This window comes from Aptenodytes forsteri, unplaced genomic scaffold (assembly GCF_000699145.1).
Source record: "Aptenodytes forsteri isolate BGI_AS27 unplaced genomic scaffold, ASM69914v1 Scaffold137, whole genome shotgun sequence".
Taxonomy (NCBI): Eukaryota; Metazoa; Chordata; class Aves; order Sphenisciformes; family Spheniscidae; genus Aptenodytes; species Aptenodytes forsteri.
In genome coordinates, this window is record NW_008796221.1 from 6,005,785 (window position 1) to 6,032,190 (window position 26,406).

The window sequence follows — 26,406 nt, forward strand, 5'->3', positions numbered from 1 at the left end:
GGAGGCTTATAGCCTATTTCAAACTATTTCTCAGTCTTGCAATTCTTAGCTGATATAGCTAAATTATTTTTATTTATTTTGCTATTTCTAGACTCCTGGTTGTGTCCAGTCTTAGCACAGGCAGCATTTTTTATTTTGACACAGGTAAGGGTAGTGTTACATAGGACAATGTCTCCCATGTGCAGTGGTATTCTTTGTCTGCGCCGTGTTACAAACCATGTTTCTCTGCCTGCTATGTATAGAAGTTATGTAGTGAATTTGTTTTTAGTGTTGGAAAGACGAGTGTAGTCTGCATGGAAGCTTCCTGTAACTGTTTACATGTCTTTTCAAGAATTGAATCTTCCTATTCTTCACTGTAGCAATATTTTCAGATAATATATTCGGCACTTTGATCACTGTGTGGTCAGAGACTTACTGTCTCACCTCCAAATATTTACTGTTTTTTCTTCATTGACTAACACTGCAAGTTTTTCAAGAGCAATGTACTTTAAGAAAAAATAAAACAACCCGCGTGATAGTTCTGTTACTCTTTTTAGCATTCAGTGATTTAATCTGTGATAAAGTCCTCGGAGAAGAGGGGAAAAAAAAATTGTCTGAAAACTGGTACTTCTTGATTAGCTTTGTTATTTTACTTCGCTGTTGTTTTTGCTCTGTAAATGCTACTTTATGGATTATTAGATGCATATTATTCTACTAAATTAACGCAAAGTTTTATCCACATTTGCATATAAAATTTACTGGTTTTTCACTATATCCAGATACATTTTATGAAAGCGTTTTTCTGTATGTAGCAGAAATGCTAAGTTTTGTGTGTTTTTTCTTTTCCTTTTTTGCTGGAAGAATTATTGGAGGACTTGAGTTGCCAATCCATTTTTCCTTCTTTTTTAAAAAATTGAAGTGTGCAGTGAGTCTCCCAAGTGTTTTAGTAGTTCTAGAAGAATTCAGGAAGAAAACTGGCTTTCCAACCAAGTTGTCTTATTTATGATGTCCTTCTGCCTGTATGTTGTTGCATAGTCAGTGGTAAACAAGATTTATATTTTTAACTAGCAACCAACCTTCCCCATTCTCCTCCTTCCCCAAAAGAAAGCAAGCCATGAACATTTTGAGCCTTCAAGGATGATAAGCATCAAAAATGGAGGGAGGGGAACATGAACAACCTCTATCCTGCGCAGAATACCACTCAATGGAAATACTAAACTTCTTTGAAGCTACGTTCATTTGTTTTCCTCTTGATCATCTTATATACCGCCACCATGTCAGTGTCAATAGAATGGCTGGTTTTGCAACCACCTAGCTTTAGCTAGATGCCAGAGTTAACTATCTGAGTTCTTCAGGTTCCTTTTTAAATCTGAATGTTTACACAATCTAAAATAACAAGCACTGCTGGCTCCTCTTGTTTTTTGTTTGTGTGTTGGTTTTTTTTTTTCCCCCAAAGAGAATTTATACTCTTTTCTTCCTCCTCAGTTTTAAGGTATCAAAGGCCTAATTTGAGTGGGATGATAAAAGCTGTATTGCTCTTGTTATTTCCTAGGCTGCTGGAAGGTATGGGCTAGATTTTGTTATTAGAGGTTTTGACTGTTTCAAATTTCTAGGATTTGAAATAGATGGGGGAAAATAATGACATATTGTCGTGAATACAGCAGACCTCCTGTCACTCATCTTAATTGCAAATACCTTGTACCTGAGAGGCAGGGACCTTCTTTCTCTGGGTGTGCTTGAAACTCAACAGGAGTTGGGCGTTAGGAGTTGATGCCTGTTAAAAGTGAGATTTTTGCTTTCTGCTCAGTTGTCAGTGGGTTGGAAGCCATGTGTTTCACAGAAAAGTACCAGCTGCTAACAGCTGTTCCTAGGCCAGCCTGCTCTGTGCTCTTCCTCCAGGTATTCTGAGTAATATTCTGATTTTTCTGTTTCTCACAGGTATTCTTAATGCAGTTGTTACTCCCGAACAGGGCAGTGTATTTCTTAAATAAAATATAGCCGTATTCCATACTGCTGCTGTAGTGGCTTTTCCAGAGTTCCATGTCTCATGATGTATAGAACTGGCTTCAATTTGGTAGTAAACTGCTGATGAGCTGAAAGTACTGGGTAACTAGATTTTTTTTTAACTTCATCATAGTGAATATTGTAAAGGAGAGAAGAGGTATTTTTGGGTGATCTTCTTACACTTCATCAATGAAGCTAATACCTAGTGATGTTTCTATTGTCTTGAGACTTGAAAATATAACATAAATGGTTTTATTTCAGAGGTTAAGAAGATTATCAACAAAATACAGAACAGAGAAGATCTACCCAACAGCCACTGGAGAAAAAGAAGAAAATGTTAAAAAGAATAGATACAAGGATATATTGCCATGTAAGTCTGATTTACATGTTAACAGAAGACAAAGGCAAGTGCTTGTTGTTATTAATGTATTTTGAATTTTACTATTTAGCTATTACTGAAAGGCAAAATTGAAGATAATTTGCTGAAAGATAACTTTCATAAAATTTTTATTTTTAACTTGGAAGGCAAAGGAAGCAAACATTTGTATATTTTATTAGGAGAGCTATCGCCTAAAGATAAAATGTGTGCTAGGTCCCAAGCCCTATCAAGCTCACATTTTCATTTTAGCTTGGAATAGTCTAGAACTTTACTAGGTGCTTAACTGTATTTTTTCCTTAGGAGCATGTCATTCATGGTAGAAAACAAACAAATGTCAGCATAAACTCTAGATGAAATTTTAAGGAGCCTTAGGGAACCTGGCTTTGTGGTTTGAAATAAAATAGATCTTTTTTGCTTGTTTGCATCCTGCAAACGGTGTCAGAGAACTTTCAGTGCTGGATTATCTTTGGTTTGTATTTTGCTAGAGCCCGAATGAAATTCTGTTTAATGTATGAACACAGAAAACAAGAGTCAGATCAGAATTTAAATTTTAAAACCACCAATGTGTGGATATAACAGATCAGTGGTCTCTAATGACAAGATTGCCTGTTAAAAGCCCACTTTGTGTAGCTCATGAGGCCGTGTGTTTCAGCAGCTCTCACTGCGCTTCTCAATATGAACAGCTGACAGTGAGATTAAAGGATAGTCTTCTGACAAATGCCATTTTTCATATCCCAGAAGATTAGCAACAGATACATTTTACTCTGCTTAGCTTTCTCAGAAGTGTTAGGAGGTTTATAACCAATTTGAAGTTGAAAATGGTCTTAAGCATCATTAGCTTTCATTCTCAAAATGTGTTCTAGTAATAAGATCAGTGAATTACTGTGTGTTTCAGATTGTTGTATACTGGTGTGTTCTGTTTTTCTAGTGCTGGAATTTTTACTGTTTATCAACGCTTGGAGCAATGCTTCCAGCAGTAAACTTTGCCCTAAAGCCACAGGCCCTAGGTTTTTTAATGAGGTGGGCATAGCGCTTGCTGCTGCAAGGAAGGAAAGGCACATGTATTCAAATTTTGCTGGAGGATCTATGTATAACATACATCACATTTTGAAGAGTAGTGTGGTACTAAGCTCAACTGCAGCAAAATAGTTAAATATCATTAGGGGTTTTGTTTGTTTTGTTTTTTTAGTTAGGAGGAAAGGTTTAATGGATGGAATGAAAAAGAGGGGAAGTTGTTATTGTCATCTTATTATTAAGAGTTATTATACTCTTTCTTCCGTGCTGGCATTGTGGTAGATCATGAACAATACAGCAAAATCTTGGTAGCATGTGGGCTGAATCCATGAGACACTTAATAGCTGGTACAGTAGTGAATGGCTGCAACTGGAGTGGTAGATGTGCTTTTCTTTCATCTACATAAAAATAAAAACTGAGTCATTGGGATCTGAAAGGGTACACAGATCACAGTGGGGAAAATGAGCAAACCTCAAAGCTGGCATTGAGGAAAATTGAAGGTATATTTTCAGTTAAAGCAAGTTTAACTTCAAACATCCAAAGGTTCCAACAATAAAGTGATGGGAGACCAGCTTGACAGAAATGAAAGCCAGGAGATGTTTTGGAGGAGGAAGGGGGATGATACTTTGCCTATCTCTCATAAATCCAGAAAAGAACTTACAAATGTACCTTAATCGGACATTAGTGCTATATTTATCAGAAATTGTTACTGCTACCAGAGAGATCAGTACCTCAATGCTAACTCAACACTGGCTTCAGAGTAAAAGATGTGTGCATGTTCACATTACAGTTTACTAAGCCATCCTAAATGATGAAGGAAACGTGGTGTTCACTGGTTACCTGAAGACACCAATTAGTAATTGTGACCTGAGCCTTTAAGCTATATGTAAATATCCAAGCACTTAATCTTTTGAACCTGGAACCGGCAATGGAATTTTTCTTGGAGAATTCTATTCCTGACCTAAAACTCTGAAAGAGCTGAGCTGTGGCAGATACAGGCAGGCTGGAAACGTTGACATTTGGAAACTAGAATTTTTGATCTACTGTGCTGGGAGATAAGAGCCCTTATTAGCCCACAACTTTAATTCATCTGATCTGCCATTTAAAAGTAGGTTTTAGTATTAAGTCTGTGACACCATTGCATGCTTATAAAGTGTTCTCACTTTTACATTATAGGTATGACTGTAATACTATGTAATATGTTTTAAGGGTTTCTCTATGTCTTTATGTGAGAGTGTGTTGTCTTTAGATCTGTGATATAAATGTCTTGTAATCTACACTTCTGCTCTTTTAGGAAGCATTACATGGTAACACAAACATTTTTCGCATGTTATCAGGACTCTGGCAGAAAATTTCGCCATCTTGGAAGCAAGTATCTTGGAAGCTTTTTGAAAGAGCTTTCTGTATAGAAATAACTCTTAGCATGTACTTCTTGTGGGCACGGTTCCCTGTTTTATTACCAGTGATGTTTTGACAAAAAAAAAAAAAACCAACCAACCATACTCCCTCTTTTTAAATAGACTCATTCTTTATGCTTTTTCTTTAATTTAGCCTTAATAAAAGTTTTAGCTGCTGTTTTGTGGTTGAGGAACTGACCCTGGGAGCAGAAAGTAACAGAAATTGCTCGAGCATATGCTGTTTCTGCAGATACTTCTGTTCCCCAGTTCGAAGATAATTTTTTTGATCCAACTAAAACAGCCTGTATTATAGAGATAGTTTGAATGATTTTTATGTGATAGCTAGGAAGTGTTGGTAACAAGAACAGCTGGAACCTGCCAACCACCTACCCTCCTCCTTAGTAAGAATCATCAAGTTGTTTCTGTATTAAAGATGTACTTAATTTTTTTTCAATGCCAAAAAGAATTCCAAGATGTTTAGTTTATTCTGTCAACAAGTAATAAAGGCTATTTTTAAGACTGCTGAGGATTTTGGTCTCCAAAGATCTGCTGTTTTTATAAGAAGCTTTCTCTGAGGCAGTCAGTAATGCTTGAGGCAGAAACTTGAAATGTCAAAACCCCCTAAATGAAGGAATCTGCTGCTTCTAGTTCAGAAGTGCCCCAGCAAAGTGCCTAGCCCAGTGTTTAGGGGATAGAAGTCAGTCTGTGCCTGAGCAATAAACTCCAGTGCATGTTTCATGTTGTAATACTTGATGGAGTCCTCCTTGGCAGAGACTTTAAGACCTGACGGCTGCTTTAATTATGCACTGGTATTTTATTCTTTCTGCTTTCTGTAAATGTGCCTTTAATTCTGACTATCATGATCTGTGTTAATATTGTGTAACTACAATTTTGATTACTTCTGATGAATTGAATTTTGCCCCTTTGTAATGAATTGCTCTTGGAACTCCAGTAGTTGGTACTCTGTAAACTTGAGCATCTGAAGCACATACCAGTGGGAGCTACTCTGCTTATCCCTACCTGAGTTGGTTTACCCGTAAATTAAATTAACTGACTGACTTGCTTGTGTGACTTACCTTTGGGAAACATTCTTTAATGCTTAATTTCTTCTATACATATAATATGTACTATATATATTATAGTTACTGTTACATATTGATTTACATTCCTTTTTTAAAAAAAAAAATTCTTCTTGTAGTTGATCATAGCCGGGTTAAACTGACCTTAAAAACTCCCCCACAAGATTCAGACTACATCAATGCAAACTTTATTAAGGTATGTATTACTATCTTAACAGTTCTTAAATTCTTTTTAAGCTTTTATTTAGTATCAGTGCAGTTTTAATATTATAGTCTGAGATAAGAATTTAAAGCTATGAGGGAAGATTTTCTTTTATTATGGCTTGAATAAATTTGCAAACATGATGCCATTTATAAAGCAATTTTTAAAGTTATAATATTACTCTAAGTGTAAGTATAATATAAAATACCTCATTTTAAAGTGACAGGCAACCAAATTGGAACTTTATACCATAGGAAAATTCAGATATGATTATGTTAGCAGTTGATAGTGTTAAAAATACCAGATTTTGAGAGGCTGTTTTTAGGGATCATAAATGAGGCGTTTGACAAGTTGTGTATGTTAATATGCACTTCTTGCTGTTCATGGCAGAAGTGTGACAATGGAATTATATCTAACATGCTTAAAGAGAAGCCAGAATTTGGCTAAAAGCCTGTTACGCTTTTGTTTCAAAGTGTGAATATCTTGGGCTTTCCTTGTAGCCTTATTCTGATGCTGCTTCTACACAGTAATGCTTATTCAGAAACAGGTGTTCCTATAAATCTCACTTCTTGAATGTTTAGCTTGGAAAGCTGAATGTAAACGTCTTCAAGCTTTATATAAAACAAATTTTAAAATTTTGGATTTTTGAAATGTATTATTGGGAGGGGGGAAACTTAAATTTGCTCAAGGGGATACTTTTTAGCAGAAAGATTTTCAAATTTTCATAATTAAATGTTTGAGTAACAAAGTAAATGTGGACTTAAAAGGAATCTTCAGAATCTGAACATACAGAAACTTATTATTTTCTGTTATAGTCTCTGGCAGCACAGTAGCTGTTATAATCTTGGGCCCCCTTGAAATCATCAGCAAAATTCCTACTAATGTAAATGGGACTCATATTTCATATTCACCCTTCCTGTTGTATCAAAACCCCCTGATATTCTAATTTTACATGATTATAACCTAAAGCCTTTTTTATTCAGTGCAGATAAATTTTCTTTATAAACATTACTGGTTCCTTTGTGCAATCCTAGGGAGTACATGGGCCAAAAGCATATGTTGCTACCCAGGGACCATTAGCAAATACAGTAATAGACTTCTGGCGGATGATATGGGAATACAATGTTGCCGTAAGTACCTACTTAAAAACAAAAATTGGGTATTATCTTATTTCATGGCACAATGTATCTTTTACCTGAGCTGGCTATTGTTATCAAAAATGTTGACAGTGATTTAGTCCATTTCCTTCTTCTCAAATCTTGGTTTTGTAGTTTAAATAGCATTCTATATATCATTAATGTTACTTACTCAATTTAATAATGTAAATTCAAAGTAATGATTTCATTGAATTACTGTGAAATCATGCATATTTATGAATAACTTGGTGCTTGGTTACATCTATCCTGTAGGAGACCTTACAACTCTGACTTAATGTGGACTGACAAAATCAGATACAGAAGCAGCATGTGAAACAAAAAAAATAAAGGCCTACCTTTCTATTTTTGCTAATTTTGGGTTACTTATTGGTTTATATATTCTACATCTGTTTAAACAGCTATTGTCAGGAGTTAACTTTTAAGTAGTGTTAAAATTGGATATGTTCAACAAATTATTTTTGAAAATATTTTTTATCACACTTAAATCATGGTTACTTATTGTAACAAATAGCTTACCTGTTGGTGCATTTTTATTGTGCTATTCACATTAATGTATCTGAAATAGCTTCACCTAAGAAATCAGATTCTTGTTTTTTTAAATAGGTTTTTGCACCTATTTTAAGCAGTCTGTCATTTTAAGCAAATGTACCTATGATTTTTGAAAATATTTTTTATCACACTTAAATCATGGTTACTTATTGTAACAAATAGCTTACCTGTTGGTGCATTTTTATTGTGCTATTCACATTAATGTATCTGAAATAGCTTCACCTAAGAAATCAGATTCTTGTTTTTTTAAATAGGTTTTTGCACCTATTTTAAGCAGTCTGTCATTTTAAGCAAATGTACCTATGTGTCTCAAAATGTTGTATTAGCGTTGTAGATTATTTTGTGCAGGATAAAACTTGGGTACTATTTTAGAATTAAAAGAGCGTGCATCTGCAGGTAGGAAAAAAGTATTAATTAGTCTCTTCAGTAGTAACCAATTAAGGAGTATCAGTATCTGCCCAGATGGAAGCAAGCAGTAAAGTGTTGGTGAATTTACTTGATCTAAAACCAGCTAACTTCAAGCATCTTTCTTTCTTTTCAGATAATCGTAATGGCCTGTCGAGAATTTGAAATGGGAAGGGTATGTATACTAAATGCAAAACTAAATGAGCATTGCCCATGCAGGGCAATATGCCAATACCTGTGAAGCTTCATATGCCAAATCCATAACTGTAAAAATAATCTGCCAGATTGAATGAGAATGCCTATCCTTATATTTGTATGCATAGAAAATAGTGAATGCGACTGCTTTTATTTGCTTCATTTATAGTGTTACATTATTATTTAGGTGTCATCTCAGTGGAATATTCATGTTTCTATACAGAACTGTACCAATGGTCTGTTTCTGGTTGTGTTGCTACAGGAAAAAATCTTGCTCTTTGTGGGATGTAGGCCAGCTATCAAAATCCTGAGTCCTTCAGAATTTCCTGTCAATTGACACAGTTGCAATCTATCTTTTAAATGTCTCTGCTATATTCTTATGATCTGAGAAGGAAAAAAAAATGTGGTCCAGAATTGTGAACTCCAGACTTTCAGAAAAACTAAATTAGCTCTCATTGCTTCCCTCTATATGATGCGTGCTTGCGCGTATGTAGGCAGTCATGAAGCTCATGTCTTAATTTGCAAAGTGTCTTTTGGCTGTATTTATTGGTCATCTGGGTTTTTGGTTTTGTTCTTCTTTTGGTATCCAAAAGAAAAGACATTTTACTGTCTTAAAAGACGTCCAGCAAGGCACCAGTAGGCAGATGTTAAGGAAAAGCACTGAATAAGAGAAAGAATAAGGCATTTGAGATTATAATTTTGTCTGCTCTGTTTCTGTTAATCATCATCTTTCAGTACTACACATGAATTAAATTAGGATTCTTTGCTTTAACAGAAAAAATGTGAACGTTACTGGCCTCTTTATGGAGAAGCAGCTGTAACTTTTGGACCATTTCGTGTTTCTTGTGTAAGTATAAAGCTTTATAAATTAATTTTGAAGGATTTAATGCTTTTGTAACTTAAAATAACTGTTCAACAAACAGTTTGTATTACAAAACAAATGATGGTTTTAATTGTTTGGTACCAAATTTTACACAAAGACTCTCAAAGGAATGCAGTGGAAAACAATGTGTGTATCTAAGCTGTGTGGTTTTTTGAATCCTCCATGATTTTTTTTTTTTTTAAAAAGTAGGGAACCTGTGTGCCTTGATACATAAAAAGATACAAGAGCATTTCTTTAGCTTTACATGATGTAGTTTTGAATATCTGTATCATACTCAACAAATGAAATACTATTCATGCAGTTGTTTCTCTCCGTTATGACTTGTGTGTTCTGGCTGTGCATGAGAAATAAAAGTAACACTGGAACAGGTTATTTTCTTTAAGTTACATAAATTTAATTAGCATGAATAAAGAAAATGGAAACTAAACTCCTGATTTTTTTTAACTTGTTTCTGTTGGTTAACAGATACAGGTTTATTTGAAAATACTTCCTTTGCTTCTATTGTTGCTTTTAAAATCAAAACAAAAATAAGTAGCAGATCACCATGAGGTCTGGATCTTTTCCTGGAGAATTCCTGGGGGCTAACTGTCAAGTAAGCTATGATTCCAGAAAGATGGAGGAAACGTGAATGTTTCCACTGCATGTTGTGTCAGTGTTATCAGGAGTTCTGATCTCTGAGCATAGCTACTAGAGCCTCTTCCAGTTTTGATACTTGCTCATAAATGGTAACGTAAGTATTTCTGGCAGATTAGTAGGCAGGAAGAGGGACTGTGAATATCTCCTACACCAAGCACAGCAGGGAGTTGAAAGTAATCTTTCTTTTGGCACCTGTCATCTCAGCATCGCACAAGAGTATACTCCAATGGGTTTGTGCAATCATCTTTCCTCGGTAGAGAAACATGGATAGTAAAAGAAGTCATGGTGCAATTACCATTTCACAAAAAGGGACCACTTACATAGCAGAAATTCACATCATTGTGATGTTTTAAGGGTATGGGTGAGGATATGGTGTGTGGGAGCATAGCCCCCAAAATCAATATGATCAGCATTCCTTCGGTGTGGGATAGTATCCAGTTGCCTTTGTACACACCTGTTTATGTGTCTTTATTTTTAATCTTACCACCTGGTAGTTTAATCAGGTTCTATTATGTTCTGTTAGTTACTATTAGGATATGAATGAAACCTGGCATTAAAGTGTTGAGTATAACCATCATCAGTGTAAGTGATCTTACTGTGAACTTTTTACGCTGGACTTCATGATTGGCCTTAGCTGTTCACTTATTCTAAAACAGTGGAACTGATCCATTCCAAATTGATCTCAAAACTTTTTTTTTCTTGTCCTTAACTCAAAATTACGTGGGTTTGGACAGGAATTGCTGCTATTTTCTAACTGAAGTGCTTTAAGGTGTTCAGAAAGAGCTAACAAACATGCCAGTTTATTGAGCTATTCTTAATTCTACTTTGAAATAGTCTACCAAGAACTAAGTACACTTCAAGTTCATCTTGTCAGGAAAGCATATACTTACAAATTTTAGTCTATAAAGGTTCTGCATAGCCTTTTCCTACCTTAAATTGATTTAAACATTGGCTTGTGGGTTTGGTTTTTTGGTGTGTTGTTTGTTTGTTTGTTTTCCCCTGTACCTAGTGGGTGATGGTCACATACCTGGCAAGTATTTGTGAAAAGGGATTGTGTGTACATTTGTACATTGTAATTGACTTATCAGCTACAGCTGAGAATGTATTACCTTTGGGTACAATGGTATATATGGGCTCCATTGCTGCTAGCTATGCACTATCTCCTTTAAACCTGCAAGGTGTTGCAATTGTGTTCTTGATGGAAAATGGTAAATTCTCAGTAGCAGATAGGAACCACATTGAAACATATATGCAGTCTCCTAAATTCACTGTGGGAAGCTGTAATGCTAAGCTTTTAAAGGCATCTTGAAATTGTGATATTACTGATATTTTAAGTACAGTAGTATTGTTTGGTGTCTACAGTATGAACTTTCCTTGATGTTCCAAAGGCATATTTGAAAATTCTGGGAGCCTAAAGCTATGCTTTTTGGCCACAACCAAGATAATTACAATGATCCATTCAGATGCACCCTTAATTGAAAATAACAGAAGGGGAAGAAATGAAAGGAGATATCACAGGATAGAGTGATAAGAGGCTAAAGCTTATACAGCAGAAGCATTATAGAAGGATGGCTGTGGGAGGCAATCTGTAAATTAAATAAATGTATGGAGAAATAAAGCAAAAGAAGTACTTTGAAATACTCTTACAAGGTTTATTGATGGTTTCAGGAGCAGGCTAGACACTGGTTGGAAAACTCACATTTTTATTTTAAGTAAAAGTAACATCTTTCACAGATATCTTGTGTAGCAAGCGAAGTTGCTGCTATTTTAAAATCAATGTTTTGTTTGCCCATCTTTTGGGGAAAACGTAGGTACAAAACCAGTAAATTAAAAAAAAAAGACACCTGAGTTTAAAGTTTAGCTTTTTAGTTATATCAGATATGCTGCATATTGATCTTTTCTTCCAATTCATTACTGTTTTCTCATGTTTAGGAAGCTGAGCAAGCAAGAACAGATTACTTCATTAGAACATTATTACTTGAATTTCAAAATGTAAGTATACGATCACTTCTGGTCTCAACTTTAATGGTTGCTCAAAGGTCTCTAAAATGATACAATGGAGGAAACTCATGAAAATATCGTCATTTTTTTAGGTGCTGATTCTGTGTGTATGTAAATCATTAAGTTTAGAAGTGATGTTAAAAGCTCGGTATATAAGGAAAGAGTAGTGAAGCTCTTGTCTTTTATACGTGTTCTTGGTTAGCCAAAGGTGTGATGGTCTTCAATAGCATGTGTTAACAACTAGAAAGCTTCTGTCACCCTAGGAGAATTTCACTGTTTACCCCAACTGAAAATATGATGAGAAATGGAATCAAACTTGTCAAAAAAACCTGTTTCCTCTAGTTAGCTTCTTTTTGAGTAAAGTATGTGTACTTGTTAGAATTTGCCCTATGCTTTCATTTATTGTCAAGAGGGTTTTACAATGTTAAAAGATATTTCTGATGCCTGTTCATATACTTGTACTGCCAAATAAAAATAAAGCAAGAGTGACAACAACTTAGAGATTTTTTTTTCCCCCCCCCCCAAAGTTTCTCACTCTAGCTTCTGAAAAGTTACTCTTTTTGGAATTGAAGTATATATGAAAAATACAGAATGTTCCTGATTAAATTGAGTTGCATTATCTTTTTGCTTGGGGGACTTCTGCATGGGGGACATGTATGTAATATATTCAGGGGTCAAGATAGAAATGTACTTTTAAAAGTGAGCTCAAGACTTGGGAATTCTTGATGATTTGATATCCTAGTGTTCAAGATATAGAACTGTCTTACCAGACAAGTATTCTGGTAAACCAATTCATTTACACTGTTTGTTAAACTGGCAACTGTAAATGGTTACAACTAGTCTCTTTATGGAAGAAACTGAGTTTATTCATCTTAGTGAAAACTTATGACACAAACTACTGTAAAACAGAGACCTACTTCATAAACTGAGTATGTTACGTTAATTGTGAAAATTGTGATATTTTCAGTGAAATAAAAGCACTTGCATTCTCATATAAGTGTTAAGAATGAATGATTTAAGCCTTTCTTGCAAACTTATACTGAAGTGTCAGATTTGAGGTGACTGTTTATTTTTCTGAAAAGCAACTGCCAGTAAATAAAAATAAGTGTAGAGCTGTCCTGCAAAAACATGAAGGTTGGCAGTCTGTTTTACAGAATATCTGTCATTTTAATTGGCATCCTGTATTACGAAATGATTTATTACAGGTTAGTCTCACTTACGGTTATGTTTTCTTTAGCAGTGCTTTGTTCCATTTTAACAACTGATATCAGAACAGTTATGAAAACTGTTTAATCCTCAGGGGGATAATTTTTGGGGGTAATCTTTTGTCTGCAGTAGCTTGCTAGGTGCTTGCAGTCGGATGCATGAATTTAATCAGTTCGTTTCTATTGGTGTGTCTTGAATGCTCATAACTGACTGTGCTGTGAAACTTTTTAGATAGCAGAAATTAACTGCATAATAACTGTGGGGTTTGCAACATTTTTTTGATATGGTGCACTTAATTAACATAAGTTGAATATCAATGTATCTTGTTAATCCTTTCAGTCATATTGTTCCTTAAAGGAACATAAACTTTGGTCTCTTTGCTAAGACCAAAGCATAGTGCAAACTGTAGCTTTTTGTTACTACTTAGTTTTTATGTAGTACACAGGCATCCTATAAAAATTGACTGGAACAGAACTCATGGAAGTCAAGTAGCTAAACGTGATTTGCTAGTATAGTATATGCAAGCAAATATAAATTAGCTACAGTTTCTGAAGTAACCAGTTCTCATGATATGCAGGTATTAAAAGTCATGTAGGTTCTGCTTTGGGGTTTTTGATATCTTTTCAGTTCTGTTTTTGTCTCTTTAAATGTAGTTAAGTGGAAGTTCTTGGTGGATGTTAATAGGCAGCTGTAAGTTTTCTTCCTCCTTACTGATGGCATTGGTTTTACATAATCAGTTGGATTTTTAAGATTTCTTTTCTTAGGCTGGATTTTCTCTTGTTTTTACAAGCTACAGCACTTCCACAGGTCTGGCAAAAGTAAAGCATCAAAAATAGTTGGTTCAATTGGAGTATATAAATTTCCGTGCTCAAGACACCCACTATGTTGCTTCTCAAATAACTAAACAGAAGGTAGCATAGGTCTTGAAACTTGTAACCTGTAATGTTGATCAAAAAATTCATATGCCTCTCTAGTACATTATATATATTATTTTATATATATACTATTACTCTAGTATACAGGGCATACTAGAATCCAGAGGTGTGACAACAGCATGGAAATCTGCAGTAGAACTAGCTATACTGCGGATGGTTTGGATAATGATGAGAAAGAGGATTTGGTCGTTCAGGGATTCAGGTAGCTGAGTAACTAGGCTGTTCTAAAGCCTGCTTCTTACTTGTTTTTAGTACTATTGTAATGTGAGCTAACTAGAATAAAAGTGTACCTACTGTTGTTGCAAGTGTGATCCATGTTTAGATATGGCCTGAATTATTTCTCTCGTTTTTTTATTTTCCCTCTCTGTGTGCGTGCACATCCCCACACACACTTTATTTTGTAATGTGACAAAGCAACAACAAACACCACCCCCACCTGCATTTTTTTCCCAATGTAAGTTACTGGAGTACGATTGGAAAAAGAACCTTTCATGGTGTTCTTCCCCTTTCTTTCTCCCTTTCAAAGTTTTAAAACTGTAAGGACAGAGAATCTTTTAACACAGTGCAACATTGTGGGTCCTTTAACCCATATATTATAGAGAGGTGCTTCTGTGAACTGTCCCATAGCGCTTTCTCCTATGCATTAGCAGCACTCAAAATACTACTTCAGAAATTCCCTTTTGTTTTTAAGTTGTATAAGCTGTAGGTTTTTTTTAATACAGTAAATGGCTTTGCTTGTCCACGCTTAATCATGCAAAAAGTGAAGGTTCATAGAACTAATTATTTCATACAAACTCCTCAAATACGTATTATCATTAACACCTTTCTCCCTCCCTCTCCCTTAGGAGACTCGTAGTGTCTATCAATTTCATTATGTTAACTGGCCTGACCATGATGTCCCTTCGTCCTTTGATTCTATTCTGGACATGATCAGCTTGATGAGAGAATACCAGGAACATGAAGATGTACCAATTTGCATACACTGCAGGTATCAAATATATTTATTTTTTAAGTTTATATACATTTTAATTTTTTGAAGTCTAGACTTTTGGTATGAGATGCACTAGTTTGATTCTAAATCAGAATTTATTTATTTATTTTAGTTTTCTAAAAAAAGAATATTTCCTCATGTCAAAACTTGGCTCAAAATCATACAGTCTTCATTATCTTAAAACTCATGCCACAGTGAAATTTTGCTTCTGTTTCAGTTTAAGACAGAATATCCATCAGAATAGAATTAGTCTTTGAAAGGGAAACCGTTTTGTGGTTCTTAAGACATTTAAATCCTCATTAGGACAAAATAGACTTTGAAGATCATTGCAAATCAGATATGGGAGTGAAGGCTCCATTCTCAATAGGAGAGACTACATAGCAGGTGAATCACTACCTAAGAAATTTTCTGTCTGTTTTCTAATATGACAAAATTCTCTCCAATCAGCAGAGAAAAAGCTGTAGTTTCCGGTTGGTAGGTCTTTGCTTCTGAGCAGCAGGTTCATCTTTGACCTGAAATTTGGCTAACAGAAGAGCTGTTGAAACTAAACTGCCATGAAAATGTTTTGGTGAATTGACAGTTTCTGACAATTTCTATGGAAAGTTCTTACCTATGATATTTGATACTTTTTAAAGCAACAAAAGTTAATGTATTATATGTCAGAAAAACTGAATTCAGATTCATAAGCCAGGAAATGTTAAATTTTTGGGGCTTATCAACTCTTTAGAGCTTGGTTATTCTCTTAAAGTGTATAGCAATCTGCTGTCTTTAACGGCATTCTTTTTTAACTTGTCACTCTAAGTAATTGAGGTCTAAAACCATAAAAAACTTACTTAGCACTGAAAACCATTTCACTTTGTCCTGTTTCTCTTGAATGTCTATACAGTTGAGAAGGTTGGTTCTTTACAACAGTATAATTATAACGTAATAAATATGTATTATAACTCTTTATGTGTAAAATAGAGAAATTCATACTATTAGGAAGAATAAATGTGATAGTTCACTGTCACTTTTTATAACTTTCAGATTTAAGTTTTTTAGATAAAAAGCAGAAAATACAGATATGATACTAAATCAGAAAAATGTCGGAAGTCTTTAAACGTATTCTGATCTGCCATGTGACATATATCTATCAAAACTTCGACAAAATCCCTACTGTTCAAGCAGTGGTAACTAGGAATAGTGTGACGAAAGAGATGATAAAAATGTCAGCATTGAAGCATCTTTCATGATTGTAGTTCCAATTGGCTATGAAAAACTTGCTTTAAAAACTTCAGTGCTCCATTTTGCATTTTGCACTGCTAATCTTTTTATTTTTAAGACACTATAGTGGCAGGGTGGGGGACCTTTAAAATTATGGAGGGATTTTGATATATTTTTTTTATTGACGTGGATTCTGGAAATATAAAGCTTTATAGTGTGTTCTTAACAAATTAAAATAACTTCTAACACACCTAACTGTTTATGTTCATAGTGCAGGGTGTGGAAGAACAGGAGCCATCTGTGCCATAGATTATACATGGAATTTGCTTAAAGCTGGGGTAAGGAATCTTAAAAGAAGGAATTTTGTGGCATTCGATCATTTCATAATAGTGATTGAGCTCCCAAATGTTCTAAAATAGTGAAATGTTGTAAGACGTTCCAGAACTCTTGACAGGTTGGATGTTTAGTTTCATTGCATTCATGCTCTAGTATGAACTACTTTCCTTTGACAGCAAGTTTTTATCTTAAAAAAGCCACTGTAAAATTCTAAATATTTTTTTAATATATTTCACTCTGAAGTGATTTTGAATTCAACTTTTTCAATGTCTCTGCTTAATCTCCTAAAGCCTGATATTTCAAGTGTACAGGGATAACTTCATTCTGGGGTTTTTAGGTTATGAAGCATCACTGATGTTGCAGTGTCATATTAATGCTTTCATTGGATGTCTTGTTTTCAAAATACTTGAAATGCTCTCATCTGGTCTAAGCATCACTGGTTGCAGTGTCATATTAATGCTTTCATTGGATGTCTTGTTTTCAAAATACTTGAAATGCTCTCTCCTGGTCTAAATCAAATGTTTAAAGCCAGTTCTGGAGAGTAATTGCTTTTTAAAAAAAAATCTGAATAGGTGCAACGTGGAGAGAACAGGTTGGCTTTACCTACAGAAGTTAAATATACTTTTGGATGTCTAACAGCTTTTGTGTTGCTGTTTTAACAAACAGTTATGTCAATGTAATTGACTTCCTTCTGTATTTCAGAAAATACCTGAAGAATTCAATGTATTTAATTTAATACAGGAAATGAGGACACAAAGGCATTCTGCAGTGCAGACAAAGGTATAGTTTGTTTTAAAATGGATCTTTATCATATGATAATATACCATCATTCTTTGTAAAGATCTCATGCACTAATTTTTATCTGGTAACCTACTCTAGGAGCAGTATGAACTTGTCCATCGAGCCATAGCACAACTGTTTGAAAAGCAACTGCAAAAATACGAAAGTTGTGCAGACTGGAAGATTGCAGATGGAGTGGTATGTGTTTTTCCCATATGAGTTTCAATCAGTTGTAGCTGTTAGCTTCTGATCAAGATTTTCCTGTAAAGTCTAGCTTTTTTAAGTTAAATGTTCAATGGTGTTAAGGTGCATACAGAACTTGTTTGGGCTACAAGTGGTTTTTGCTGAGACAGCTAGCCTGTACTCAACTTGGACTTGGTTGTAAAAGTTGAGTCAGATAATTAAAGGAATATTTACCACACACATACAAAATGCAATTGCAACGGGGGAAGCAATAGAAAGAATTCTAGTATGGATGAAATGCAGGACTCTAACTCAATATTTAAATTGCAAAACATGCCTTTACCTTGGTGAGGTGGCAGTAGTTGACAGCTGATCTGTTGCTTTGATTGGCATTACTTACCCTAATTCTGATGCATTGGCAGCAAATGAAATCTTGTCTAAGCCTGACCTTCTGCAAATTACTTGTTAAAGAGTATGATAGAGCAAGTTAAAAATAAAACTCCAGCTTACATATACATATTTATATAAATAAACATATACATATTTAAATAAAAATAAATATACATATTTAAATAAATGTAATATTTAAATAAACATACATATTCAAATAAATAAAAATAAATAAATACACCTATGTGTATATAGATGAATTCGATCTGATCTATGCTTAGGTTAAACTCTTGAAAGGGAAAAACTTCACTGAAGTTTTCTTTTCTTCCTTCCCCGCAATGTGGTGTTAGGCCCAGTATTAAACCAGTAGATAAGCATTGATCTGACTCTTCAACTGAGACTTGGATATTACGTGCTGTTGCGTACTGCCTTGGTCTTGGCCCAACACAGCCTTGTTGTAGTTGAGCAGGACTGGCAATGAATGATCCTACTAAGTTCTCATATTGTGTTGAAGTACTGTTTGCACTGGAACAGACTGGGGGAAAGAACTTTAAAATGCCTTTGTCAGGAAGCTTCATACTCTACCCTTTTAACAAAGGAAAAAATACCAAAAACTTGGGAAAATAATATTCTTCATTGGTAATCACGGTGTTTGAGGATTTTTCTGTCTTTCTGTCCTTCCACTTTAAATTTCATGTCCCCTAGGTTTTTTTCCCTTTTTTATGTTCAGATACAGTTTTTTGGCTGCTACTGGGCACTATGTGAAAAGTGGCTTTTTGGATCAATATATTCTTTCTTTACCCCCCAGTCCAGAACTGCGTACCATCCTTTATCCTTGGACTGTGTTTTGTTTATTCAGTAATTTTATCAGTCCCTTCAGTACCTAATTGGTGTAGGCTCTATAGCTCTCTAGAGGGAGGGTTCTGAAGATACTACTCATACTTTGAAATATCTGGAAGGAATTTTAAGTCTGCCTTTATTACTAAGCATCCCTTTAATTTTAGGGGTTTAGCTGTTCTATACTGTGCTTTCTAGGAAGTCTAAAATGTTATTCATTCTTGGAAAAAAGGCATATACCCTTCTGTTAAGTCCTAAGAATTTATATCAGTTCATGCAATAGTTCTGAGGTCTTTAGTCATGACAAGAAACCTGATGGACTAAATGCAATATGCATAGGGCAGGCTGTTTTAATTTGTTACAGGTTTGATACTCAGCCTAGCTGGTCTGTGAATTTTCATTTTATTTCTGAGGAATGAGCATGATAGGGTTTGGAATGTGCAGATTTATTAGCTTTGTACAGAAGTGATTCCTAATTACTTGAGTTTCAGTCATAAAATAATAGGCAGATCAGTTTACTGTATCTTCTGGTTATTTGACTTTGATCTGACCTGTGTCTGCACTCTTACATAGAATCAAAAATGTCTCTCATTATTTACATGTATTCCAGAATATCTGATTAAGGAGGTGACACAGTATGCTGATACTATGTCTGTAACAAAGGCAAGTGCTGTCTGTAGCACATCTTAAGCGATTTGAGTGACTGAGTAGTAAAACAAGAGTAAATAGGTTATGGATAGGTAATGTGCATGGGGGTGAGACAGGGAGAAATCCCAACTCTGAATATGCAGTGATGGAGTGTGAGTTTTGACTTTTGCTTGGGTATGATCTTGGTTGTGACCAATAAGTTGTAAAGGAAATTGAATTTTAGCAATTATTTGGAAACTAATAAGAGCAGGGAACGTAATGTCATTGTGTGGATACCTTGCAACTTGAATACTGTCTGCAGGTCTGGTCTGCTTATCTCAAAAGCGTATTACAGAATTCAAGCATTAAAAATTTGGACAAGGATCAAAGGTGTCAGAAGGCTCCATCTAAAGAACAGCCAGATTGAGTTGGAAAAGAAATGGCTGAATTTAGGTATGATAGAGGCTAAGTAACAGTGAAAAGCTGATTTCTGTTAACCTTTTCTAAAGGATATCAATGAGACCTGGCAGACTTAATATAAAAGGAGATAGTTCTTCATGCAACATGAAACTGCAGAGCTCCTTGCAGCTGAAAGCCTATAGCTTTGAGGTGAATATCTCATCATCTTGGAATCTTCTTCCGTGAATTTGCCCAACCTCTGACCTATGAAATTCCAGAGTTGCAAACTGTTGGAGAACATCCTAGGGAAGGATCCGTGCATGCCTGCTCTGTCCTTATTCTTCCCTGTAAGTTCCCTTTTGGTTACTGCTGGAAACAGGGCAAAACGAATCTTTCAGTCTGACTAGGTACAGCCTTCTTTGTGTTAGGAAATGATGCTTCTTCATATTGTAGCTTGAACATTTCTGCAGGAGGGTTGAGGAAAAAAGTCGCATAGGTAAAGAGTTCCTGTATCTAAAAATTTGGTACTTAAAAACAAATTTGCTACTATTTGTTTGTTAGTTAGGAAATTTGCCTTCAGGGAATTAACTGGTGTAGGCTTAGCTTCTGTTTTCATTTTATAAGGTAGTCTTCTACCTCACATATTGGGTTAAATATCTGCTTGTAGCTTTAACCAGATTCTCAAAAGTTTGAGGCTCGCTTGAGACAGTGTTTTTGCTATTCTGAAAAAGCTCCCTTTTTTCCTCTGTTATGTAGCATCTGTTGTATATAATACCTGGTTTTCCCCAGAAATGTTCTAGTTAGTTTTTTAACTAAGATACATCCCAGAATGTTTTTTTGTTTTTTAAAAGGAAACAAACTGATGCAGAAGGTTTTCAAATAACTTTATTAAATATAATGTAATATCCTAAGGTTCCTTCCCAGATCTTACTCTGCCTGCAGATGCTACAGCAACTGTAGAATAGTGTACATGTGAAGGGGTTTAATTATGTTCAGTGGAAACAATTCCAAATAAAAGAATGTGCCTACTTTGGATATATTACTGTTAGATATATAGGAGACACTACTGAACTGAAGAGGAAATTTTCTTTCATCTTTCATTTATTATATTTTGATAGTACTCTGAAGAGTTGGAGTACTCTGTAGGGTTGGTTTCATTCTTCTGTTGTCTTGTTGCTTTTCCCATTTCAAGCAGTGTTTGAAATGAATTGAGTTACCTCAGCTTTGTAAGCAGTGTTTGCCAGTAACATCACAGTAAAAAGTTAATCTGATTGGCAACAAGTAGCAGTATTCATAGGGAAATAGCTTAGACACAATCCTGAACATGTGTTCCTGTGAATTTGCCAGCTTTGCCCTGCTGGAAACAATACTGTAAAAAGTCAACAAAAAAAACGCATACAGTGTTTGCGAATAGCCTTATAATAGGGTTAGAATTTCTATTAGAATTTGACAGAAGGATTCAAAACCATGTAGAAAATGCACATATGATATATATAAAAGGTAGTAATTGTATACTCTTACCATATAGTTATACATTTTGTGAATGTATAGAACTATAAATGTGCTTAAAATAATGCTAAGTGTGGAAATGAAATTATATGAAGAAAAGCTTTCTTCAGATACTAGATAGAGTACTTTCAACAGTCCCCACAGTAGCCAAATTTCAAATCTAAGATGAAATTGCTGCTCAGAAGCCATTTTTTCTGATAAGAAAAGATTCAGATGCTAAATTTGGTGATCAGAACTATTTTTCTACACACACCCACGCCCCCCCCCCGCTGTAGTAGGACCCTTTTAAGTTATGAAACAATTAAATTGGAACTGAGTCTTGGACTCAGCCCCCTTCCCACTGAAACTCTTGATCATATTGTCATATATTTGAAGTTATTAACTGTGTGCTTCTCACCATCATTGGTTTTGTTAGTACTACTGTGAAAACATTGCATTTGGTTTTGTGTTTGGAAGCTTTGAAACATAAGCTGATTAGTCTTGATCATCTGATAAGGTATCAGTCAGATTTGTATCAGTAGAATATTTTGTGCGTTACCTGAGAGGAATCGCCATGATTTGAAGTGAACCATGGTTGTTTCGGAAAGTCCGAACCAGATGGAATTCCGTGAAGCTGGATGTTCTGTGTGTAGAAAAAGGACAATTGATTAAAAAACAAACAACAAAAAGTTTACTATCTCTTTAAAAATACTTCTTGTTGAATTTTGTCTCTTGACAGTAACAAGCATGTTACAGTACTGCAAGTCCTTGTTTTATCCTTATCCGCTAATAGAAGCTTGTATTAATAAACACTTTCTCCAAAATATGGCATTGCTAGTACTCTCAAGTATCTCATGTATTTCTTCCTGTAAAAGTGACGGAATTCTGTTGCTGCGGCTGATTGCACTTTTAGAAGCTGTGGAGGAATCAGCTGCTATAAGAAGAATGTTGATATTCAAAATGTTAGTGGTTTGGAAACTAAGAGAAAAGACTTCACTGTTCAAATTCTCTTCACTGTTTTGCAGCTTGGAAAGAGATTTTTGGCCATTGTAGCATTCTAAAAAATCATATGTCTTCAGAGACATTTACCTTGTTGCCTATGCTTGGAAAGTTTTATTTAATCTGAATCATTTGAGTGTATCATTTCAGCCTGAAGTATTTCTCTTTTTATCTGCTGATGCTCTGTGGTTCCCATGCTGCTTTATGATAAGGGCAAAAGGAATGCCTCAATTCCTTTTAAGGGAAACCATGAGATTACTTCTGGAAGAGTCTTTGCAGTAAATTTGCTAGTACTTTACCAGTACAGAAAGCTTCTGAATGATATTAAATGTTTCCAGTGTAAGTTCCAAAAGAAAATTATGCATTGCAATTCCTGGGCAAAAGGTTTTGAATTGTAGGCAATGCCTGTGAAATCTCAGTCTAAAACTGTGATCCTCTATTTGCTCAAAGTTAGTGACAGCTCCGTTTGGTGATTCAGCCATTGGAGGAAGTAGATGGGGAAAAGACCCACCCTTGGGAGATGATAGCACAATTTAGGTCACCTCAGCAAGTTGAATTCAGACACTGCATCTGCCATGAGAATTCCGTGTTTCTCTGCATTACCACAGGAACATGACTTACTCTGCATTGTTGTAGGCTAGATGTAATGTGCAATTCTAAGTATTTGACTTAAGGTCTTTTCATTTGTTAATATAATCTTTCATAGATATACACGCATTTCATATATGTATATGTATCTGTAATTTAACAGAATACCTAGAAATTCCTAACTATGAGCATTTTCACTTGACCTGAGTAGCTGCTCCCTCAAATCAGCGAGGACATTGGAACTCTTGAACTGTTTGGCAGTTGATGCATATAGAGGCAAAGGTTGGGGAAAGCTCCTATTCTTTTTTTTACCCACTTATTGTTAATGCTTCTGTTTTCTTACAGTGAGAAGCCTGCCACAATAGGATAGGTGTCTTCTGTAAGAAAGCAGGGCGCTGCACTGAACACTTATTTAATTGACTGGATTGCACATTTGTTAACCCATTTTAAAAAAAAAAAAAAATTCTATATGATGACCCTTGTGAACTGCGTATGTCGTCCTGGTTTTTCTAAGCTGGTACTTTTGAAAATCATATTCTGCCCGAGAATGCAACATCTGTCTAGAGAAGCAAGAGAGTGTTGACTGATGTCGATAAGCTGTGATTAGGAAGGCTGGAAGGCTTTTTCTTAATACTGCCATCTGCTCTTCTCAACGGATGTGGTTATTCCAGTGAGATACTCTATATTTACTTTTATAGATGAGCTTCCTCTGTTCTGCTCTGTGCTAGTTGTTCTGCATGTTTGCCAATTCACTTATTTTGATACATGACAGAAGGGGAAATCTGTGAGTTGGTATCACTCAAGGGTGCTCAAAATACCGCTCATTCGCTATCTCTTGTGACACAGAACTGAGAACAAGTAACAGACTTGCTCTGAAGAGTTCAGCAAGCAGTATTTCTTCAGTTAAAAACAAGAACAGATCCAGTAGTAACTGAGCATGATTACTTCAAAATGCTGCAGCAGCATAAAGTTGATAGGAGCACTGTTTTCTTTCCTGCATGGGTTAGTGCATTTGGTTACTGCCTTAAACTTTTATCATCTTCAACCTTTGAAGTAAAAATCCTTTACTTATGGGGAATGAGTTGTCTAAAAGTAAACAAAGCCTTCACAGAAACATCAGTCCGTTGAGCTAGTTAAGCATAGTGAAGTACCTCTTTTTTGGTGACAATAATTCCTGTAACATTCTTGCTCCTGATTTAATGTGACTAGAACAGAGTGAACCGATCCTGATTTTAACCTAATGCAGAAGTGAAAGCGTTTGAGCACACATTTGCCTGAAGCTTTCCCAGTGTATGAAGTTGGGGTAACCACTGACTTCTCTTCTGGGGTTGAATTTAAAAGTAACATTTTGTGTGTGTGTTTTATTTTGGGTTGGGTGGTTTTTTTGGTTTTGGGGGTTTTTGTTTTGTTTTTGTTTTTAAAGAATTGTTTTTGTAAACTCTCTGTGGTTGTGTATGTGCCTCAGACATTTGAGTTTATGCACATTTTTTCAATGTATAGCCATACATTTTATTACTAGCAGCAAAAATGGCAGTGCCTCTTGAGCTACTTCCGCCTGTCTCAACTAGTATACAGTAAGAAGCTGTTTCATAGAGTTTAAAAATACTTTGACATATGTTAGCTTCTTTAATAGGCTTTTTCTTCCGCCTGGGAGAAAAGCATATCTCAGGAAACATTCTGTTCACAAACACTTCACTTCGCAAACACAGAAGGACAGGGATGCAGCTGCTGGTTGGTTTTCTGGACAAGTCAGTCTACACCACAGCCAACAGGCACACCCTTTCCCTTGCCAGTACCTTTTGGAAAACTGAGTGCATAAGTAAGAAATCTGTTCCTCAAAACTTCGGTGCTGGCGGAAGTGAACTGGAATACTTTTCTGATCTGTTGTAGGATGGCGAAGTTGGTGGTAAGGGGGGAGGAACTCCTCCTGTGGAGTCTCACTCTTTTTAATATCTATGCCTTATGAAACTTGGATGTGCTGTGGTGCTGAAACAAGGCGAACAGCCCACTCTGTTCTCAGGATGCAGTTGCATTAGTTTCTAACTCTAGTTGCTAGTACTTATGATTAAGGGGGCCTGTTCAGTACACTATCAATGTGTTTAGTGCTATCCATAATAATGACTACATATGGGAGAGATTCAGAGTTTACTTTGCACAACTCAGGGAAGCGGGGAGGAGCATGACACAGCCATTGAGCAGGAAACTGAATTGCTGCTGTTGGATACTGTGAGTCTCAGCATCTTTGGCACCAACCTTCAGACTGGTACTCTGCCTGAATGAGGGCAATAAAATTCGTTTTCATGTATGTTAAGTGCAAAAGGGTCTGTATGGTCACCCATTATCTGATGTCAAAAAGCTGGAAATTGCTTTTCTGTATATTTGAGAGGAGGCTGGTAGAGGGCTTGGATGTCCATGTCCCATGGTAATGTTTCATTCCATCAATGACTAGGGAAAAAAAAAATGAGTTTGGGTTTTTTGTTTGTTTTTTTCTTTTTTAAATAGCGTGTCTGCAACAGTTTGCAAATAGATTGTAAAAGTTCTTTGAGCCCTTAATGTTTTTCACTAAGTCATGGAAAACTGACAAAGGACTTAAAAGGGTACCTTTGTTCCTAGATAAAATAATGAGGTCCTGCATTCAGTTTACGGATCAAGCATAGCCTTCATAACTTTTTTTTTTAATATCTTATTAGCCGTTTTTGTCATTCTTTTTTGGACAGTGACTTTTTGGACACTATGTCTTGATGACAACACTTTTTGTTGAGAATGATTGTTAAGGTAGTGCTGATGCAGTAAGTCTCTGAAGGTGTTTGACTTGCAACCAGTGTTGTTTATTAAGAAGCTAGAATGATACAAACCCCAGTACATTAAATGTATTAAAACCTACTTCACAGTACACGTCACTTTGAGAGCCAACCAACGGATAATAATCCTAGTTCAGTAAGGTACAATGTGATCAGTTGACCTGATATGGCTATTAGTTTTTTTATGCATTACCCCAGGAAAACAAAAAATCATTATTAATAGAAGTAACAGACTTAAAGAAACAATGTATTGTGACATAAATACAAAAAAAATCTGGGCTATTTGGCAAGTTGAGCAAGGGTGTGCTTTAATGTTGCAAAATGCAAAGGCTCAGATCTGGAAACAAAAAGGCGCAGAATTTGGTTTGGAACAGAGGCTTTGCATGTGGTCTACATGTCTAAGCTCCACATGTAGTCAGTGGGGCCAACTGAACTGTTACGTTTATCCCCAGTTTACTGGCTGATCGCTTACTGGTGGATGAAAAGCTGGACATGAGCCAGCAATGTGCGCTCACAGCCCAGAAGGCCAGTCGTGTCCTGGGCTGCATCCAAAGAAGCGTGGCCAGCAGGTCAAGGGAGGGGATTCTGCCCCTCTACTCCGCTCTGGTGAGACCCCACCTGGAGTACTGCGTCCAGCTCTGGAGCCCTCAGCATAAGAAAGACATGGATGGACCTGTTGGAGCAGGTCCAGAGGCGGGCCACAAAAATAATCAGAGGGATGGAACACCTCTCCTATGAAGAAAGGCTGAGAGAGTTGGGGTTG

At 35.7% G+C, this 26,406-nt stretch overlaps 1 protein-coding gene across 1 annotated transcript in view; it reads left to right on the forward strand.

Annotated features, from left to right (window-relative positions):
- Positions 1-2,249: 2,249 nt before the first annotated feature.
- The window catches only part of PTPN12 (protein tyrosine phosphatase, non-receptor type 12), a 46,665-nt gene continuing 22,508 nt past the window's right edge, over positions 2,250-26,406 (forward strand). The window contains exons 1-10 of the mRNA XM_009289071.1: positions 2,250-2,353; positions 5,972-6,048; positions 7,089-7,184; positions 8,302-8,340; positions 9,136-9,207; positions 11,812-11,871; positions 14,867-15,009; positions 16,487-16,553; positions 17,254-17,331; positions 17,431-17,529. Coding sequence (XP_009287346.1) covers positions 7,161-7,184; positions 8,302-8,340; positions 9,136-9,207; positions 11,812-11,871; positions 14,867-15,009; positions 16,487-16,553; positions 17,254-17,331; positions 17,431-17,529 — 582 coding nt within the window. The 5' untranslated portion in view covers positions 2,250-2,353; positions 5,972-6,048; positions 7,089-7,160. The remainder of the gene's footprint in view (positions 2,354-5,971; positions 6,049-7,088; positions 7,185-8,301; positions 8,341-9,135; positions 9,208-11,811; positions 11,872-14,866; positions 15,010-16,486; positions 16,554-17,253; positions 17,332-17,430; positions 17,530-26,406) is intronic.